Raw genomic sequence first — 19,038 nt, forward strand, 5'->3', positions numbered from 1 at the left:
TCCACTGGAAGGAACTGTGTCTGCCCGTCTCCCCACTTTATCCTCAGTGGTTAGAACAATGCCTGGCACAGAGTAGGTGCTCAATATGCACAGAAAGAAATAGGAACACAATGAATGGAAGTACTGAGGCCTCCAGAGTCTGGTACACTCCTCCCCTGTTCCCATTCTCAGAAGTGGTTCAGGAGGAATGTGAGACTCTGAGTGTCAGGGAAGGAGAGAATTTAGAGTACTCTATTTGGCTTCAGAAGCCCTGGTTCTAATCCCAGGATGGCCTCTAACTGGCTTTGTGAACTTGTGCCAATTTCCTCTTCTTTTTGGGCCTCAGGGTCCTCATCTGCAAATGACACACAGTAGATGAGATGCTCTAGCTCTAAGCCCTGAAAAAAAAGCCCACTACGTACACTGCGGTCACTTCCTTCACCTCACCCCCACTACAGCTGCAAGGGGTGCTGTTCCCATTGGAGCAATGACTTATGGGGTGCACAGCCTGCCCGGCTGCACTGGTGGCCCTGCCCTCTCTGACTCTGGCCACTGACCATTTCAAAGGAGCCAAAGTGGACAGCAACTGCCTCCTTTTCCTAATAAACTACCCAATTCAAAGAGCTCAGACAGTGTTTGGTTTTGGTTTCAAACTTCTAAGCTTGCCATGGCATACAGATCAAGAGACCTGTGCCTCTGGGGTTAGCTCCAGCCCAGGGAGTATTTGGGAAAAGGAAGAGCAGGGCAGGGCGCGGGGCATGCAATTTGTGGCAGGGCTTTCCCTTGGCCCAGAGGAAGCAGGGCAGCGAGGACCCAGGGAACTGCAGGGCCAGTCTACCACTGCCCTTTGAAATGCAAACTAAAAAAAGGAATTGTGGGGGCCCTTCCCTTCCAAGCCTGGGGGCCCGCCCTGCAATGGATATACTCACACCCATCTGAAAAGCTCTCTGGTTACACGGGGCCCAACAGAGATCCAGCAGAGCCCAAGTTAACTGGAAGCCATTGGCTAGGCCAGGTGGGGATGGAGGAATTCTGGGGAGTGGAAGCGTGGTTGGGTCCCCTGAGTGTTTATGCAGCAGTTTTTCTGGTTTTCAGTACGTATCAGTTCCTCACAGTTACAAAGCTCTCTCAAAATGTCTACTGCCACTTTTAGGCCCTTAGAGTTGATTATGATACCATCATGATACCATCTGCCTTTGCTCGAAAACAAAGGCCTGCCTCGTGAGGTGGTGAGCTCCCCATCACTGGAGGTATGCCAGCTGGGGATGGCCACTTGTCTGGGATGATCTGGAGGGGACTTGGATGTTAAGACTGGGTTAAAGGCCCTCCTAGGGGACAGTGGGTGCTGAGGCCTCTCCTGGGGCCCTGAGATCCAGGACTCCTCATGGGCCAGTGGATGCAGAAGGACCGACTTGGCACTGAGTCCACCCATGCTCTTGATGAAGTTGTTTTACAGTCAAGTTCCTGTTGTCAACATCTTTCTCATGTGACATCTGGCTTTATGATCAGAGCCGAGGTTCTGGCTCAGCGAATGTTCACGAAAACACAGAAGCATAGCCCCCCCCAAAGGCCTTTGGAAACACGAAGGCCAAAAATTTATTTTAGAAGTGATTGAACAGAAGTCTTAAGACTTAAGTATCAATTTAGTATCAGAGCCTGGGGTTGATCCAGGAGGGATCCTCATTTGCAGTCCAGGGCTTTTCCCTCACCCCAAGCTTGGCTGGAGGGTCCGGTTAGTGTGTGTGTGTGTGTGTGTGTGTGTGTGTGTGAGAGAGCGGCGGGGGGGGGGGGGGGGGGCAGGGGTTGTAATCCACACCTCAGGCTTTGGTTTCCATAACTATAACATTTGGGGTTGGCCCAGAAAGGCCTAAGTTGGTTAATTTATAGCTGGTTTCAAGCAGCCGCTCCTAAAAAACCAATAAGGGGAGTGGTATAGGTAGTAAGTCTAACATGCGACCAGCCATGCGTTCAGCGGTGTGAATTAGTTTATTAGTTGTTTTCCTGCCAAGCAGGCTGAGCAACCCAGTGTCTGAACAACAGGGGGTGCTAGCTGGCATGAACTGGCTGAAGCAGTGTCAAGACCCTACCTGAGAGGGTGTGTGTTGCTGGTAGGGCAGGGTGACGAGATGCTATGCCTAGAAAGAGAAAGAGCAAAGGAAGCAAACTGTGCCACTGCCCAAGGGGCCCAGGTAGCCTTGCAGAGTGGGGATGTTGCTGATGAGAGGAGATGGAGCGGCCCAGGGGAATATGAGCCACTTCGGTGGTGGTTAAAGAGGGCTTCCTGAAAGAGGAGGCCTTTTCAGAGCTGCCAAAGACTGGAGAAAGAGACCTGCTCCCCGCTACTTTAACTTACAGCCACTAAAGACATTTATTAGGCAGGAGATCCGGGGTTTCCTTCTTTCATGGGGATTACAGGCTTATTTGGATTCCTGCCCCCAGTGGTTTCCCACTGCCCTATCATACTCTTCCCCAGCCCCCCACTCCAGGCCGGCCCATGCTCAGCAAAGCTTTGATCTGGGGCTTTTGGTTTCCGATTTCACCTAAAAACTCCTGTCCCCGTATGTGTCAGGAACCCTGGGCAGACCCCTCTTCCTGGCCCCACCCCGTCAGCACTGGGGAAATTCAGCAGGGCCACTGCCAACCCAAACGGTGCTGCCAGGAACAAGGGGACTGGCTACTGGTGGTAAGAAAATGCTTCCCTGGGTCTCACCCTGGGGTGGGCTAAGCAAGAGAGAAAATGGCCACTCCTGCTTTCTGGACACTTTCCAGCTTCTCCAGACTCCCTTGAGGGGCCCGTGATCAAACCTCCAAGGAGAGAGAGCCAGGGAAGTTGAGGAGTCACGCCAGAGGTGAATAGAAGCTAGGTCTGGTTCATGAAAAAAGTCTTCCAGCCTAACCCACCCCCTGTCACACTTCAGTTTTGGGGACGTGGGGGAGGCCTGTCCTTCCTGAGGGCCGCTCAGTGTGTGACCCTGTGTTCCCCACGGCTGGCAGGTGAGAAGAGTTTAGACAGTTCACAAGCGTGAACATTAAAACTTGACTCTTATTGGGTTTATTTAATGGGCATTGAAAAATTACAGGCAAATCACAACTTAGATTCCACAGCAACGGTTGTTTAGGATGGGGGTAAGGAGAAAGAATGAGTCTATTTAGAGTCCAATTCAAAGAAAATTATTAAGTGAAAGTAGACAAGGTGTTACACAGATTGGCCAAAGTTATGTGGGCGGCCCATGAGAAGCAGGAAAGCAGGGCTTTTGAGTTGGAAAACTCTGGGTTTGGATTCTGGTTCTCTCATTTAGCAGCCGCTGTGTGATCTTGGGCCCAAACAGCACTTAACCAAGCCACTGAGCCTCTCAGAATTGCAGTCAAAGCCCAGTCTGTGATTTTATCACCTGGGCAGTCTTGGGCAAGTTATTTAATCTCTACATCTCTATAATGGGGAGGTAATCATTTCCCACCTCAAAGAACTATTGAGAGGATGAAAAGCATGCTTGTACCAAAGCCTACTCATGGAAGCTGTCCGTGAAGGTTCGCAGGTATCCCTGTTGCAAGCCAATAGTCACTGTGAGATGCCTCCCTCTAGACATTTTGTCTGGTAATTTTTCATACTAATACTCCCCGGTAGGTATTTTAATTTCCATTACACATTCCAAGCAGAAAATGGACTTGCCAACCTTTAATAAATATTGGGTCTGGTGATCAAACCCATAGCAATGGAATGTGCCCCTCATGTGGACGAGAGGGGCTCAGACTCAGTCTTTCCACCTCACCACTGAGCTGCCAGGATGGATTCCAGTCTGGTGGTTCCTGATGATTGGATTATAATCTGGGATCTACTGTTCAGCTCTCATCATCTTCCCAGGGCACTCTTAGCTCCTTCTTGGGTACTAAATGACAGAGCCACGTTCTGCAGTGCATGGATTTTGTCTGAATCACTAGTCTTTTGTGGGAAACGAGGCACTTTAAACTGCTCCACCCCCTTGTTTCCCGGGAAGTCCATTATATACTTCAGCTTTCACTGTATAAAATCACAGCCTTTTCCATGTCTCCTGTCTGAGTCACAGCAAATAATGCAGAACAGCACGGGATGCTGCTTGCTGCGAACAGAATTGCCACTTTCTAAGGCCCTCCCTGCTTCCAAACACGTTCCTGCCCCTCAGAAACCTTCCTCGGCCCATCCATCTGCAAGCGAGGCTCAAGTGCCACCAGCTTCTTCTGGCCTGGAAAGGACAAATGGGCACAGGAGTGTCGAGACCCGAGGCGAGCCCACCCACGTGCCTGGATCCTAAGAACGGTGACTCGAGAGAGGGTGATGCTGAACTCAGAGGGTGCTGGATTGAGTCCCGGGGTCTCGGGCGTGTGCCGCAGGCTGGTGGGAGATGTTCATTGATTGGGTCATTCATTCTACAGCTATTCATTAGGTACCTACTCTGGTCGGACGCTGTTCTCGACTCTGGGGTAGGACACAAGTACACAGAACAGACAAAAATCCTTGTTCTCGTGAAGATTACATTTTGTTGGAAAAGATGCACAGGGTGAATTAATAAAATAGGTAGGAATATTAGATAATATTGAATGCCTCAGAGAGACCGAAGCAGGGAGGGGGGATAGGAGGACTGTCTATGTGTATACGTGCAACAGGGGGAGGTGGACATTTTAGTTATGGGTGCCAGGAAAGGCCTCGATAAGAGGGTGATGGAGCAGAGGCCCAAGAGAAGCGATCTGGGGAAGAGCTTTCCAGGCAGAGGGAACAGCAAGTACGAAGACCCGTGGGGTCTGTATGCCTGATGAGCGTCCCCGAGGCCGATGGGTGGAGTGGGGTGAGTAAGAGGGAGGGGCGTAGAGGTGAAGTCAGAGAGGGAGTGGGTGCCAGGTCACACACACGGCCTCTTATTCAGAGGCAAAGGGGGAGCCTCGGAGGGTTTGCAGCAGAGACATGACACAGCATGATCTGACCTACATTTAACAGGACCCCTCTGGCTGAAAGATCCTGAAGAGAAAAGGGCAGATCCGGGGGGACCAGTTGACATAAGTCACAGTAGCCTTTCTGGAGCCCCCACATGCAGCCCCCAGACCGTTCTGTGCCTCCTGGTCTTGGATTAGCAGAGGTGGAACGACTGAAGGGAGGCCAGCGCTCTCACCAGGAGGATGAGGTGGGACCAGGGGCACCTGCAGGCTGGGGTGTGGCAGGGGACTGGGCTTACCCTATGCTAGAAGGCAGACAAATCCACACTGGAAAGACAGGGAAGAGCAGGGACAGTCTCGTCAACAACTGCCACCAGTTCAGGACAATCGGCAGGGCCTCTGGCTGAGCCTGCCAGCATCTCTGCTCCAGGCTGGCCCCGCCGGCAGCAGCAAGCATATTCCACAGCTGACGTTTGGCTTGTGGTCTGGCCTGTCCCTCTCGTTGGTTTCTTCTGCTCTCACAGCCTTTTAAAATCAGAATCTTGGCTGTTTAAAGTTTGGGGCATGAATCACTCCTCTGGGGTCTGGAACGCGGACAGGGGACAGGAGGCCCCATCCTGCGCGGGACTCACACTTACTCAAGCCAGTGGTTGTCCTGTCACATCCAATGCCACCCTGCACTCACATCTCAAAACACAGATTCGAACATGCCACTACTCTCCCTCAAAAGCCTTCAGTGGCTCCCAGTTTGCTAAATCCAAATGCTTAAGTCGGCATTAAGGTCCCCTCTCAGTGGTCTCGGCCCACCGTCCCATTCTTACAGCTACACATGGACATACTCCAGGCCTCCTGTCGACCAAATGATAGTTTGCCCAGCTATACTTTCTACCTGCTTCTGCTCGCTGCTGACCTAATCTTTCTTGGATTTACAAATAATTGCTCCCACCTCTCAAATCCTTTAGTCCTTTATCAGCAGCTCTCCCGCAGTCCTTATTGCTTCCTACCTTGTATTGTAGTTATTTATCCAGAGATTTTCTTTCTCCTACTAAACCAGAAGCTCCTTGAAGGACAAGACTTATCTCTTCTCATCTTTTATCTCCCAGAGTATCTAGCACAGGGCCAGGCTCCAAGGTCTATTATTAGGGCCTCCTAGGGGCGCACGTGCAAAGAAATATAAGGCATCTATCCTGCCCTTAAATATCTTTCCATTTACTTGGACCAACTGATTTCATTCATTCAATTTGTATTAACCGAGCAGCTACTATGTCAGGCTGTCTGTGACTGCTGAGATACAGAGGTCAACCCTGGTCTCATGGTGCACACCATCCAGTAGGGGGAGATGTTCAGGCAGTTATGGTCAAGACTTCCTGGGGTAAGTACAGCGTCTCTTGAGACCACATAGCTGAGACTTGAGCTCTGATTGAGGGGGTCAGGTGGGGCTTTCAGGAGGAAGCGGTGCTCAGGCAGAGACCTGAGGAAAAGTAGAAGGCAGTCTGAAGGAAGGAAGGGGAGGATGGGATGGGGTAGAGGAACAGTGTGTGAAGGCCAGGCAGAACTCGACGCATGGACACTCAGAGAAGCTCAGTCTCGTGGGGGTGCCATGGGGGGTGCCCATGCTGCTACAGGGAAGTCCTAAGAGCAGGCTGGGGACTCAACCTCGCGGCCGTGGGGAGCCATGGAGGGTTTAAGGAGGGGATGACTACACAACTCGGTTTGTGTTTGAGCCTACTTTAGCTGCTGTTGGAGAGAGTGCTGGATGGATAAAGTCAAGGAGTATTTGGTGGGAGTTCAGGTAGGAGGCTTTGAGGTCCTCTGGGTAAGGGACGGTGAGGTTGAGTTTGAGCAGGGGCCCCCCAGCTCCGGCCTCAGGCCAGCCCCCTCTCCCTCCTTGGAGTGTCCCTTCCCCAGCCAGCCTGCTTTCTCAGGGCCCCATCTTGAGTCAGGTGGCTCCTTTGCTTGAACACTCATAACAGCTTCAGAGGGGCCTGGAATGGCGGGGCTTTTGGAAGCCTGGACCCACTGTGTGATTCTACTGGGGGAAGAAAGCTGTTAGCCACAGCTGCGGAGGCAGGAACCTCTTCTCTGTGTCATCCTGTTTAGAATTATGGAGCATGTTGCCATAACAACTTGCCTAACTAGCCCCACATGCCACGTGGAGAAACCTCTGCCCGCTTTAGAGCAGCGTCACCCAAGCCACAGACTGGCTTCTTCCTACAGGACGAGGCTGCCCATCATTAACTAGGACTGGGGCAAGGGACATCTGACGAGTGATGGAATAGGGGGCTGAGTCATGGGATCATGCCTGGCAGTCCTCCTATTCCAGCTGTTTCCTCTACTGGCTGATCCCATGTCTGAAGTTCCTTCATCAGCCCTTTATTCCTTTGGCTCAAGGCATGTCTCTGTTAAAATGCGGATCCCACTGCGTAAGACACACCAAGTTGTCACCACTCATTCACCCTGCTTGGCACGAATCCATTCATTAGCTCTGAATGGATTTTGATTAAGAGTAGCTTTTGATTAAGGGAATGGCAGTGGAGGGGGAGTGCCCAGCTGGACCCAAGAATGTACTAGAGTGCGAGCCCCTAGACAGTCAGAGTGTCCCAGAGTTATTGAGCACTTGGAGGCAAGTGGTAGACTCCTCGTTGGCTCTGAGCTGGAGAGCAAGCAAGGGAGAGACGCTCCCACATAATGAGGCAAGATGTGAGGACCACTTTGTACTAAGCCAGTACCTTGCATGGAGGAGTCACTGTCTAGATCTGAACCGGCAGCCGAGGCTGAGGAGCAAGCTGTACCATCCCTGGGCCTGGGTCCCCTGTCAGCATGGCCGTCTGCACACTGGTCTCATTTTCCCCGAAGACGAGCTCTTTCAGCAAGACTATTTTATTTGACTTTGTACTTTCAAGGCCCGTTTCCAGAAGAATACCAAGCATGGATTAATAGCCATCGGCTTTGGGGTCAGCAAATCCCTTAATATACAAGGTCTGTTGGCATGATCTTGGACGAGCCATTTGACTTCTCCGAGTCTCCCTTTCCTGCCCTGTAACCTGGTGATTGCAGTAATGACTTCATGCGGCTGCAGCGAGGCTGAAGTGAGATGTGAGAAAATGCTTGGCACGGGATTGGGATAAATCAAATAGCAAATGGTGGGATGGGTAATAACTGCTACTGTTAACCAAGAGCTTACTGGGTGCCAGACACTGCTCTAAGCACGTTACACAAATGAATCATGTATGAATCACTTAACCCGCACAGCGGCTGGAAGTTGTAATTCCCCCCATTTTACAGATGAGGAAATGAGGTCCAGAGGGGCTTATCCAGGGTCACTCAGCTAGAAAGGATTTGAATCCAGGCAAGCTGGCTCCCTAGCTCACGTGTGATCATTACCATTTAATAAGCATTTGGATGAAACAGGAAACAAGAGATGGGGGCAGGGAGGGAGAGGGAGAGGATCCTGGGGGTTTGACTGCGCTGACCTTGCTACTTCAGGTGGGATTTCACACATCTTGTGACATAGGTCACAGTACACAGCATGGAAACACTCTATAGAAGTATCCAGAGCTCATTTATTTTTGGTTACAACTCCAGTCTCCCTCCTCCCCTCCTCCCCTGGCTGTTAACAAACCCCTAGGCACTGAACTAAGAACTCATTGTGGATTTTATATGATGGGGGTGGGTGCTGTCTGTGGCAGCCTCCCTACTGCAAGCCCCCCAAGTTGAGGGTGTGGCTGGTGTGGCTATGAGTTGATGGTAGTGATGGGTGCAGAGTTGGCCCGAGGTCACAGGGTGGTGATGGTGGGGGCATTAAGTAATGAGGAGCAGCAGAGATCCCATTTAAAATATTCATTTGTGAATTTTTAAAGCATTTTTTATAGCTGACTATGCCAGGTTGAAACTGTTATGTACCCCAGAAAAGCCGTGTCTTTTTTCTGATCCAATCTTGTGGGGGCAGCCAAGTTTCTCTTTAACCCAGATTCAATATCATAGTGTGGAAACCCTTTGATTGAAATGTTTCCATGGAGATGTAACACACCAAATTGTAGGTGTGGCTTTCTGATTAGATGGAGATGTGACTCTGCCCATTAAAGGTGGGTCTTGATTCATTTATTGGAGTCCTTTAAAAGGGGAAACATTTGGAGAAACTTCAGATGCAGACCCAGACACAGACTTTGGAAATGTAGAAGCCCAAGGTGACACAGTTGCTTCAGAGCCCACAAAGATGCAGACATTTGGAGAAGCTTGGAGTGCCGACAGAGAGAGCAGATGCCTAGACACATATGCTTGGAGATACAGAGCCCAGATGTTGCCTTGTGCCTACCCATGAGATGCTAAGCAAGCCAGAACTCACAGCTGTGTCCAAGAGGAGCTAAGTGATGGCCACGGATGCTTAGAGAGGAAACCACTGGCATCAGAAGCTAGAAGCAACGAAACCGGGAAAAGGACCAACAGACACCAGCCAAAGGAACAAGGACCACAGACACATGTGCTTTACCTTGTGACAAGCATAGGCTTTTCTTGAGTCAAGGTATCTTTCTCTGGATGCCTTAGTTTGGATATTTTTATAGCCTTAGAACTGTAGACTTATAACTTAATAAATCCCCTTTATAAAAGCCAGTCTGTTTCTGGTATATTGCATTCTGGCAGCTTTAGCAAACTAATACAATGACTCTGCCTGAGTCAGCAGGAGGCTGTCACTGCCTAGGAAGGTGGGTAAAGGTTCCTTTCTCTTTGCAAATGCACTAAACAATGTTCAACCTTGACTCCCAAAATAAGATCTTGAAGCCTATGATGAGACAATAATCTCCAAAGTCAGGCATCAGGGAGAGAAAAAAGAATTAAAAAAAAATCTCTCTGATTCCCTTCTACATAGCAAGAGCCAAGCCAGGCCAGCTCACAGCACAGTTTAATCCTAAACCGTGGGGGAAGATGATGGAAAGGAAGTTCCCCTATAGCTGGGAGAGGAAAGAGGGCCTTTCACTACAGACAGGGGAAAGAAAGAGGTTCAGAGAGAGCAAGATTCAGATGAGACACAGTTCCTCAAGATGGGAACTGGAGGCCCAATGTGGGTGGGCTGGGGGAAAATGGGAATGGCAAGGAAATGGACATCCCGTCTCGGGGGGATTCGGTGTGGCTGAATAGAGATGGGGTGCAGTGAGTAAGTAGAAAGAGGGTGAGACTCCACTCCCCTCTCCTTAGACCCCGGGGCTTGCATGTGGTCTTGGAGGATCCAGAAGCTCCTTAGGGCCTTGGCTGATAAGCTTCCAGCAGAGTGGGTGGCAGGGGACACAAGTGACAAACTTCATCTCCTCTGCTCCACCTGTGAGCTGGAGAGCAGGGCTTGGACCTTTCCAGCCTTTGCATCTCAGTGGAGCCTAAACACTGTGTTTTGCCCATACAAGTTTTCCCCATTGAACAGGACGCTGGTCCACAGAGCTGCAGGGTGAAGTAGAGAGGAGTGGGCCCTCTCCTTTCCACCACCACAAAATACCCACACTGAGAACATGTTGATAGCAAAAACTCCCTGAGCTCCCATTATGATCAAGATCTTAGGCTAGATCTTTGGGGAAGGGCTAGAAAAATCTAGGTGTATTTAGGGCTCTAGCACGCATATCTCATCTGAGCCCTAGGACCCCAGCACTTTCTCTAGGCTTCACTTATGGACTTGAGTTAAAAGCTACATCCTTAGATCCCTTTACTGAATGGTAAACACCTTGAGTGCTAATGATGATGATGAAGATGAAGACGGAGAAGAAAGATCACCTCACGGTGGGCTCAGAATGTGCTGGGCACTTTCTGAAGACTTGATGTACCCTGGCATATTTTATCTTTGTAATAACTTTGTAAGTTCTATCTTTATCTCCATTTTGCAGGTGAGGAAACCAAGGCACAGAGTCGGTCAGTAATTTGCCCAAGTGCCCAGTGCCATGACTGGCAAAGTCCAGACCCATCATAGGCATTGTGACTCCAGGACATATACCCTCTACCCCAACTCTGTGTCTGCTCCCCCTCTGTGTCCTTATGGGGCTGGCAGGTAACAGGTGCTCAGTAAGGACTGTTTTTTTTTTTTTTAAACCACTCTTATGCGACCCCTATCTAGATGTGTTATGATCATAAAGTTCTGGTCAATGGATCTGCTCTCGATGAACAGCAACTATAAAAGTATTTGGATTTGTTTATTCCTTTTCTGTGCCTTCTTGATAGTTTTGCCCACCCCACTACCACGCTCACCCTGTGGCAGGTGTTCCAGAAGGGCAGAAACTGAGTTCATATTGGCCTCAGTGAGGGCTCATCCCCAAGCTGACCTGTGACACGGCAGGGGGCTAGGTCTGCTTCCAGCCAAACTGGCTGCCACCAGCAAGTCAGCTGCCTACCAGGGATGTGATGTTCCGATGAGAGATAAATGTCAGTCCTGCCCTGGAGCCAGTGACCCCCTGAGACCCTTCCAATCTTCAGGATTAGGGTCAGCTTTGTGGTTTTAAAATAGTGGACTTTTTGCTCTTTTTCTAGTCCTAGGAAATAGCGCTCGAAAGTATGGAAAGTCCCAGTTTAAGGTCTGCCCACATGCTACACATCCATTAAGGCCCAGTTCAAATTATATCTCCTTTAGGAAGCCTCCCTCGCTTATCCTACTGGATCTAAACTTCTATTGTTTGAACTTCTAGCCCTTCATCTCTTTTGCACCATTCATTCCCTTGTGCCTCTATTTAGCTTTTCCTTGGCGATGCCTTATTCTCAGCTACAGGCATGTCTGAGATTGCCTTCATGTTTGTGTCCTCACCCCCAGCACCTTGCAAGCAGATGCCCGTCTAACATTGATTGATATGTCTAATGAATCCTATACTTCAAGAACCCAAACTGACCATACAGAACTCTCCATATAAAGGGAGCTATGATTCACAAATCCTGTGTTTTTGGAGGTCCTTCAATGTCCCCTCTTCCTACCCCCTGCTTGAGCAACAACCTTTCATTAAATGCTATTGTACTACAGGCCCTGTGCTAGGTGTGTTTCTTATAGTGCCTCATTTAATCAGCCCACCGTCTTTATGAATTCCAAGTTTCTATCTCCATTCTACAGATGAAGAAACTCGTTGGAGGGGTTGCATGACCTGCCCAAGGTTGTGCAGCTAGCAGTCCACCACGCCAGAATTGGAACCCAGGTCTGATTCCAAAGCCTCCACTCTTAGCTTTCTGAGGTCCCAATTGTCCTTAGACCCTGAGGTCTAAGACCACTTCATCTTGGGTTCTGGTGGGTTCACCCATTCATCCTGGTTGGGCCTCTGGGGTCACACAGGAGTGAATTCCCTTTCCCTGTGGCAGGATCTCCTAGTGATTTGAAAACGCTTCCTGGAGTTATCTCCCCTTCTGCCTAACGCACCTTGAGTGGGTTAGGCCTCCCTCTATAGCTGGTTTCTAGATATATCCTGACCTGGTCAATCTGTCCCCCCATCGCCTCACTGCAGCCCTCTAAAACACCCCACAACTTAATGCATCAGCATTTGCTCTCAACTGTGGCTCTATGATTCCAACTGAGCAACACCGACCAGAGGCCCTTTCAACTACAGGCCCTCCCAGCAGCTCGGCTGTAGACCAACAGGAGGGCCCACTTGTTTCCGGTGGTATTCCTGGCCTGGGGTGAGTGAGCGCAGGCTGCGGGGGCCCTGTTCGCGCTCCTGCCGGGCTCCTCTCCAGCTGCCGCCACCGCCACCGCAGCTGATCCCTTCTACTGGCCCCAGCCCCCGCCTGTCCCTGGCATTAGGGAAGGCAAAGCCATAGTCCTCCTCCAGCCAGTGCCCGAAGAGGGGGCTGTTTTCCGAGGGTGCGCCGGGCTCCGCCGAGGAGGGGTCTCATAAGTTTTTGCTGTCGGTGGAACAACGCCGTGGGCGGCGATCCCCGCGTGGCGCGTGGGGCCGGGGCGCCTGGTAGGGGAGCGCGGGGCCAGAGAGCCTCACCGCCGGGAGCCCCGGGCTGCTCTCTCGCTCCCGGGGGCCGCACCCCACCGGCCCGAGGTCCACAAGCGCCCGGACACCTGGAGTGCGTTAGGCGGTGGCGCGCCCCTCGGGGACAGCGACGGCCTCCCCGGATTAATGGATAATTGCATAATTGCGAGACCAGACTGAGGGATGATGCCCTGTCCCTGCATCGAGCATCCGGTAACGTCGCCCTGGACAGCCAGGCTGCGCTCCGCCGCCTTCGGCCCGGCGGGGGAGGCCGACCGCCGCCACCCGGCCGACCCCCTGGGGCTTCTCTCGGTTACCCGCCGGAGTGAGGCGCTGGGCAGCTTTCGGCTCCAGGAGCCTCCCCCAGGCCTCTCGGGGCCGCGGCGCCTCGCCCTCCAAACTCTGGGATGCTCTCCCGGCGCCTGACAGCAGAGCAGCCGAGGCGGCCCGCCCGAGGCGCGTCCAGTCTCCTTCCCCGGCCGGGAAAGCGCGCCCTCGGCGCTCGGAGACCCCGAAAGTCCCCGGCGGCGGCGCGGGCAACCCCGGCGTGACCCCTGGAAGCAGCCGAGGGCGTCCAGTGCGGCCACCGGCCCTCGGCGCTTCTTCTCGACTCGAGCCTCTTCCACTCTGCCCCCACACACCAAACTCCGGTGACTCTGAGTCGCCCCCCTGCGCCTCCCTTTCCTGAGGAACTTGGCGGAGCCGCTAGACCCGGCCCGTTCCCTGGGGATCCACGTCCCCCAAGAGCAGCCAATGCCCGCTCCAGGGAGGCGCACCGCGCGTCCCGCTCCTGGCAGCCGGCGGTCGGGGAGGGGCGTCCAGAGGCAGGGGAAGGCGAGCGGGAGGGGGGTCACCTACCTGGCCACAGGCTGAGCGCCCAGGCCACCACGAGGCCCCTGGGCAGGTCCATGGCCCGCGGCGCGGCGGCTGGTGCCGGGTGCGGGGAGGCGGCGGGAGGCAGCGCGCCAGAGCGGCAGCCTGCACGGCACTGGGAGCGGCGCGCGGGGCTCCCTGACAGCCCCGGCTCGTTGGGAGGAAGTGGGAGGGCCCGAGCGGCGGGGAGGGGCGCCCGGACACCACCCCGGCTGCAGTCGCGCCAGGCCCCTCTTTTGCCACCTGGGCAAGCGGCAGGCGGCGGCCTCGGCGCTACCACCGGATCTCCTCCTTCGGAGGCAACTCCAGAGAACGGCTCCTGGGAGCCACCTCACCTCCGTAGCGCCTCCTTCCTCGCCACCGCCATCAAATTCCAAAGCCTGTTCAGGGAGAGTGGTTTATATTCCCATTGTGGAGAAGAACGAGCTTCACGAAGCCAACAGGGATGACTGAGGTAATGCAGGGGACACAGTTGGCGACTCAGGCCTCCCCTGGGCAGAGGGAGTGGATGCTCCGCAAAAGTCCCCTCTGAGGCACCCCCTGCCTCCCTGCACACGGGGGTTCAGATAGCATAGACTTCACACTTCTGATGCTGGAATAAATGCAGATCCCCTTCCATTCCCACCCCCAGCCATTCCAAGGCATGCAGGAGACCATGTGCCCACTTTTACCATAGAAATGAGGCTCTTCTTAGGAACCCAGCCAACTTCCTTCCCAGTCCTTCTAACCACTGGCAATTAAATTCTGTGCACACTTATTGCATGAGCTTTAAATCAGGCCCTGGACCACAACCCATGGGTGTGGACGCTGGCCTTTCCAGCAGAGGAGAGAGCCCAGGCAGCACGTGTGGGATGGTCTGGCTGGAGCAGAGGCTCTGTGTCACTTCTTCAGGAAAGCCATCCCTGTTCCTGCCCCCTGCTCCCACAGATCAGGCTCCCAGACACGTCCTGGTTCTCCCTGTCTCTCTCTGGCACCTTTTCTTCATTGTACTTGGTAGAGAAACTAGACTTCAGCTGTAGTGATTATTTGATTAACTTTTCTCTCCCTGCCCAGACTTAAAACACCATTAGCGTCTCTGTTCGGTTCACTACTTATCCCCCAGCACCTGGGGTGGCTGGCTGGCTAAGTAGAGACTATGTGAGTTTTATCCTGGACCACAAAGCAAGGTGGGTTAACCTAGAATGAATGTGTTTACTCTGGTAGCTTACGCCTACCTCAGCCACTTTCTCGTTCAGAGTCCACAGCAGGATATCAGGGTGAGGTGGGTGACACCAGTCTCCCTAACCCAATGCCTGAACCCCAGTCTCTTTCCTTCTGCTGAAGGTCAGTGACTGGCTTTTGTACCAGAATTGAGCCTGTATACAACCTAAACTGAATCCCGTAGACTATTTTGTGATCTCCATTTCTCAAGCCACAAGTATGCACAGCATTTAGAGTCAAGATATCAAAGGGAAGGAGTGTGGCCACAACACAAACAGACAGGCAGGATGGATAAACATCCCTTTGAAGAAATATTGTATCGCAGGATGAGAAAATAAAAATTGCCTTAAATGTCTGGAGCTATCAGCCAGTACCCTAGTTCAGAGACCATTTCTGAGGGGCTTAGGTGAGCTCAACACTTGACACGGGCTCAGACGCGAAGAGCTATGTCCGAGGTGACAGTCGCAGTGACGACAGTTGAAGAATAGCTGCCTCAACGTGGAGGCAATGCAGCAGCTTCCATCCTCGGCACAGCCCAAGACTTTTGTCCTAGCCCTGGGCTCAGCTGGGATGTCAGGGAGAGACCTTGAAAGTTAGGAGTCAATCGGAGTGTATGAGGACAAAGATGGACCTCGGACAACTCTCAGGGCAGCATCATGATGTGAAACAAAAACATGGAGCACAGTAAAGAATTCCCGCAGTGCATCACGGCTGGGGCAAGGGGGCAGTTTGGCAAGGTGTGCCGGTTTGAATCTCTTGTAGACCCCAGAAAAGCCATGTCCTTTAATCCTCATTCAGTACCGCTGGGTGGGAGCTTTTTGATTGTTTCCATGGAGATGTGACCCACCCAATTGTGGGTGGTAACTTTTGATTAGATGGTTTCCATGGAGGTATGTCTTCACCCATTCATGTTGGAGTTGCTTATTGGTGCCCTTTAAGAGGGAACCATTTTGGAAAAAGCTTCAGAGCCATGAGAGTCACGCAGCCAGAGACTTTTGTAAATACAGAAGGAAAACACCCCTGGGTAAGCTTCATGGAGCAAGAAGAGAAAGTAAGGAGAGAAAGCTAGCAGATGTCACCATGTTTGCTATGTGCCTTTCCAGTTGAGAGAGAAACCCTGTACGTCATCAGCTTTCTTGAACCAAGGTATCTTTCCCTGAATGCCTTAGATTGAACATTTCTATAACCTTGCTTTAATTTGGACATTTTCACAGCCTTAGAACTGTAAATGTGCAACTTAATAAATTCCCCTTCTTAAAAGCTGTTTCATCTCTGGTATATGGCGCTCTGGCAGCTTGCAAACAATAACACAAGGGAACAAGGTGTATTTATTGAGCATCAAGCTGGAAATGTAGTGACAAACCAGATGTGGCCCTTGCCTCCCCAAGAATTTTCTAATCTAGGAGAGAAGGGAAATATCTACAATAATAATCAAACAACAACTTCTATTTATTGACCACTTATATTGTGTAGGATACTTATATCATTTCCTCTAATCCTCAAGACAATCTTATGAAGTAGTGCTATTACCATTTGTCTTTTGCATATGAAGAAATTGAGAGGTTCAGGGAATAAGGTCCCAGAACTGGCAAAAGCCAGACCCAATATTTGAACCTGGAAACGCCTGATTCCAGATTCCGGGATTCATCACTTTTCAGTGCTGGATTGCAAATTGTACACTAATAAGAGCTATACTAGAAATTCAAACAAAATGCCAGGGAGGCAGAGAGGAGGGGAAAGGAAAGAGGTAACATTGGAGTTGGGCCTTGGAAATAGGAGTTTTTCAGAGGGAAAGTGGAGAAGGGCATTCTAAGTAGGGGAAACTGTAAACATACAAGAGTCTGGACAGAAATATACAGTTCAAGCTGAGTCCAGGGAATGGTGGACACTTAGGGTGGCAAAATTGTAAGAACAGAGTTGACCGAAGTTTCAGGTTCCTGCCCATTCAAGGGTCTGATACCCCTGGTAAGTTTGGAGAAAGGCAGTTTGCCTCATGTCTCCTCCTGAGAGAGCCACTTGGGGGGCACTTCTTTGGTCTTCGAATCTGGTCAAACTTCGAATCTCTCCATCAGTAGGAGGAAGTGATATGCAGATAGGGTCCCTTTCTCTGCAAGTTTTGAGGGAAACACACACACACATACACACACACACACATGCACCAGCAATAACCAATACTCTTCAGATACAATACAATCCAAATCCATATTGAGGAAGAAAAACATTCCCATAAGTAAACATCATATATACAGATTACCCTGCGACTTTTGAAGATACCACTTTCCATTATCTCCATGAGCAGTGTTGGTTCTTCATGGTCCTTTCTCCCACTTTCAGATGATGCCTAAGGGGCAGGAGTCATGAGGCCTGGTCTCCAAAGCCAGAGGCAGAGCCCCTGAAGGACTCGCTGGCTACATAAAGGCCAGTTAAAACTTTTACGATTTCAGCATTTTCATTAGTTTGTGGGAAATCAAATTCCAAGGAGGCTGTAAAGCAATTTATTATTATCCCTGACCACCAAACCCTAGTTTTGGGGAGAAGAGGAGTGGTGAAGAGATAAGGGTGGAAAAATAATTTGGGGCCTGTGTGGAACTTTTTGTTTCCCTTTTTTTTTTTCTGGTGTGCTGTATGGCAGGGGTCACATTTCATTCTTTATCCATGTGACTATCCCCTTATTGCAGCACCATTTGCTGAATTTGTTTGTCTGGATTTTTGTTTGTCTCTTTGCACGGCTGGGAATCGATCCCGGGTCTCCCGCATGGCAGGCGAGAATTCTACCACTGGACTATCCCTGCACCCCCTGCTGTGAGGGACTTTTAATGCCATAGAAGACATACAGCCTGTGTGTGCTAGGTAACGAAAAGCCCCGGAGGTGTTGAGTGAGATTGGAAGAGGGGAAGGGGGGAGGTTTGTGCTCAAACTGGTGAGGTGGACAGAAGCCTGTGGCCCTTCATCCTGTTTGGAAAGGCTGTGTGGTGGAGGAGTCACCACCTCATGGATCGTCTTTCAGACTCTCCTCGCCCCCCAAGACGTCATGTGCTTTCATGGGTGTCCCTTGAGCTTCCATGTAGATGCAGATGCTGCTCTCTGCTCACCCCCCATTCCCTAGCAGTTCTCCTGCTCACTGGATCAAATCTGTGTCCTGCTTGTTCAAGATCTTATATATGCCATGCGGGAGACCCGGGATCGATTCCCAGCCGTGCAAAGAGACAAACAAAAATCCAGACAAACAAATTCAGCAAATGGTGCTGCAATAAGGGGATAGTCACCTATGGGTCTTGCGCCTGGCTTTCCTATTTTGCTCCCCACTTCTCTCTTAGACAAACCATGTCCTCCCATCCAGCTAGTGCTCAGCTTCCCTGGAACACGAATCACAGGATCAGCCACCGTCACTGATCAAGAGGCCTGTGCCTGTGGACCATGCCCTGTGCTGAGGGCTCCATAAAGCCCCCTCAAACCCCCAGCCTAGGGCAGAGCTTTCGATTTCTTAGAATGGATGGCTTAGCAGGCATACTCCACCCACATTCCCTCAGCTCTCACCAGTCCTGTAAGTGTCAGATCCTGCACCTTCCAACTGCAATCCCCAAAGTGTTCTCTGGCCTCTAGAGCCTTCTCATCAGGCTGGGGGTGCTGGGGAATTGACGGGGGCAGCCCTCAGCCAATGCTGGGGTGAGGTGGTAGATAACCCTCCCAGCTCCCACCCCTCTTGAGGGACGTCTCTGAGGCATGTTCTACACATTCTCCCAGAGGTCCCCAGGGATACTGAGCCCCAGTTGCCCACAGTAACCTGCTTACTGGTAGACGCTGCATTGACTTCCTTCCCTGTCTTCCTTCTTGGTTTCCTTGCCTTTGCTCCCTGGGATCAACTCCCCTCTAAAACTAAACCAACCCAAGGCACATGGTTTAGAAAGATGAAGCAACTTGCCTTGAGTTTCATGGCAAGATGGTAGAGACAGGACTTGAATCCAGGGAATATGAGTAGAGCACTTGCAGTGCCTCCAAAACATTCTAATTATACTGCTTCCAGACTTTCTCACATCTGTGCAGGCACCTGGAATGTCTGGGAATGCCAGACTGCTGTTTGAATTTCTGGCTCCAGGAACAGTGTTTGAAAAAAAAATTCTCCTTGGACATCAGACGAACCAATTCC

At 51.3% G+C, this 19,038-nt stretch overlaps 1 protein-coding gene across 4 annotated transcripts in view; it reads right to left on the bottom strand.

Moving 5' to 3' along the window:
• ITGA11 (integrin subunit alpha 11) overlaps positions 1-13,757 on the bottom strand; it is a 121,378-nt gene extending 107,621 nt beyond the window's left edge. For all 4 annotated transcript variants that reach the window (XR_013162453.1, XR_013162452.1, XM_077128340.1 and 1 more), the window contains exon 1: positions 13,677-13,757. Coding sequence is in view for 2 of the 4 variants with exons in the window: in XM_077128340.1 (XP_076984455.1) it covers positions 13,677-13,728 (52 nt within the window). In the remaining 2 variants the exon portion in view is untranslated. The remainder of the gene's footprint in view (positions 1-13,676) is intronic.
• Positions 13,758-19,038: the final 5,281 nt, after the last annotated feature.

Source organism: Tamandua tetradactyla, chromosome 14, assembly GCF_023851605.1.
Source record: "Tamandua tetradactyla isolate mTamTet1 chromosome 14, mTamTet1.pri, whole genome shotgun sequence".
NCBI lineage: Eukaryota > Metazoa > Chordata > Mammalia > Pilosa > Myrmecophagidae > Tamandua > Tamandua tetradactyla.